This window comes from Mus caroli, chromosome 11 (genome assembly GCF_900094665.2).
Source record: "Mus caroli chromosome 11, CAROLI_EIJ_v1.1, whole genome shotgun sequence".
Taxonomy (NCBI): Eukaryota; Metazoa; Chordata; class Mammalia; order Rodentia; family Muridae; genus Mus; species Mus caroli.
This window is the reverse complement of record NC_034580.1, coordinates 95,882,652-95,884,268: the sequence shown is the minus strand read 5'-3', so window position 1 is coordinate 95,884,268 and position 1,617 is coordinate 95,882,652. Positions and strand designations below refer to the sequence as shown.

The window sequence follows — 1,617 nt, the reverse complement described above, 5'->3', positions numbered from 1 at the left end:
AGAACACCCTGACAGAGAGTGAGGCTCGCTACAGCTCCCAGCTGTCCCAGGTGCAGTGTCTGATCACCAACGTGGAGTCCCAGCTTGGTGAGATCCGGGCTGACCTGGAGCGTCAGAACCAGGAGTACCAGGTGTTGCTGGATGTCAAGGCCCGGCTGGAGTGTGAGATCAACACATACAGGGGCCTGCTGGAGAGCGAGGACTGCAAGTGAGTTGCTGGCTGCTGTATCTAGCACCTGAGGCACATGCAGAGTGTCTTAAGAATAATAAAGAGACTTTGCCAATGAAATTCAGACACCAGTATATCTCTAGAGACCAGTGTAAGGTTCTTGCTATCAGTACTCGATGGGTTAAAGGTATTTTCTATCCTGAAAGATAGTGGCAAGGTGACTGGACTCCCTGATGGTGATTCTTTGGCTATAGGGTGCAGAACTTTATATCTTCATGGATGGATTCTGACATGGAAAGGAAACCATTGCTTCAATTAAACTAAAACGTTAGGTCCACTGTTATTTTGACCCTTGTTAAAAATCATGTGAGAGAAGGAATTCAATCTAATATAGCTATCTTCTAGCGCATTTGAGCATCTTCCAGGAAGAGGACTCAGTAGGTCGTAGATCATCAGGCTGAGGGACAGCTCAGGCAGCCTCTTTAGAAGGACAATTCTCTTCCGACGTTTACATCCGCACGGTGGATATCACCAATCCCATTTTCTAGGTTGGAGGCAGAGGCCTAGAGGTTGAGGTGATTCCTCTGTGCCCCCAGGGCTATGCAGAAGGGTCCTACTCCATTGCTAGTATTGTATACTCTCTTCTACCACTGTTTCTGAACTCTGTAGAGGGAATGAACCAAAGAAGATATGCTCTAGAAAAAGGGGAATGGGCTTCTTGGTTTTAGGCTATCCTGCTTTCTCAGAACTTACTTCCTCATGCTGACTCTAACAATCCTGTGTTCTAGGCTGCCCTGCAACCCCTGTGCCACCACCAATGCCTGTGACAAGCCCATTGGACCCTGTGTCACAAACCCTTGTGTCACACGCTCCCGATGTGGACCCTGCAATTCCTTTGGCTGCTAAACACTCCATGGCCAGCAGGAGGATTGCATAAAGACAGAAAGAGAGTCAGTGGATCAGCTCAGCCTCGTTGAACCCACATCCAGCACCGTAGGGATCATGGTCTGGAAGAAGAACAAAGGCCTAGTGCTGTGGTCTGGGTCTGAGTCCAGGCCCACTGGACCATCTTCATCCAGGGCTTGTCCGTGACCACTGGCTTGTATTCTGGTGGTCTGAGAGATCTGAGCTGTGAAGGGGCCACACAAGGTATTTTGTGGTTCTCACTGCTTCTTCTGCCCTTTCTTGCAGTTTTCCAAAAACCTAATAAATTTTCCTCTTGCAAACAGACATGAGTTTCACTTGTATCCATCTTTTTCAGAGTGTTTGTTCTCTGTGGGGCTCTTATGAAGAGACTTGAATGCAGAAGGGGTCTTGTTAGCTAATCAGTGTCATTAGACACACTCAGTGCCAACATCCTTGCAGGCTGGCACTAAACGGCAGAACATTTGGGCAAAAGGCCTCATGCAAATGGGATAGACACCTCCATTCCAGGGCGACACTTTCTC

At 48.2% G+C, this 1,617-nt stretch overlaps 1 protein-coding gene across 1 annotated transcript in view; it reads left to right on the top strand.

Moving 5' to 3' along the window:
- LOC110304562 (keratin, type I cuticular Ha3-II-like) overlaps positions 1 to 1,075 on the top strand; it is a 5,782-nt gene extending 4,707 nt beyond the window's left edge. Inside the window, exons 5-6 of the mRNA XM_021175960.1 lie at positions 3 to 208; positions 958 to 1,075. Of these exons, the coding sequence (XP_021031619.1) occupies positions 3 to 208; positions 958 to 1,075 (324 nt within the window). The remainder of the gene's footprint in view (positions 1 to 2; positions 209 to 957) is intronic.
- Positions 1,076 to 1,617: the final 542 nt, after the last annotated feature.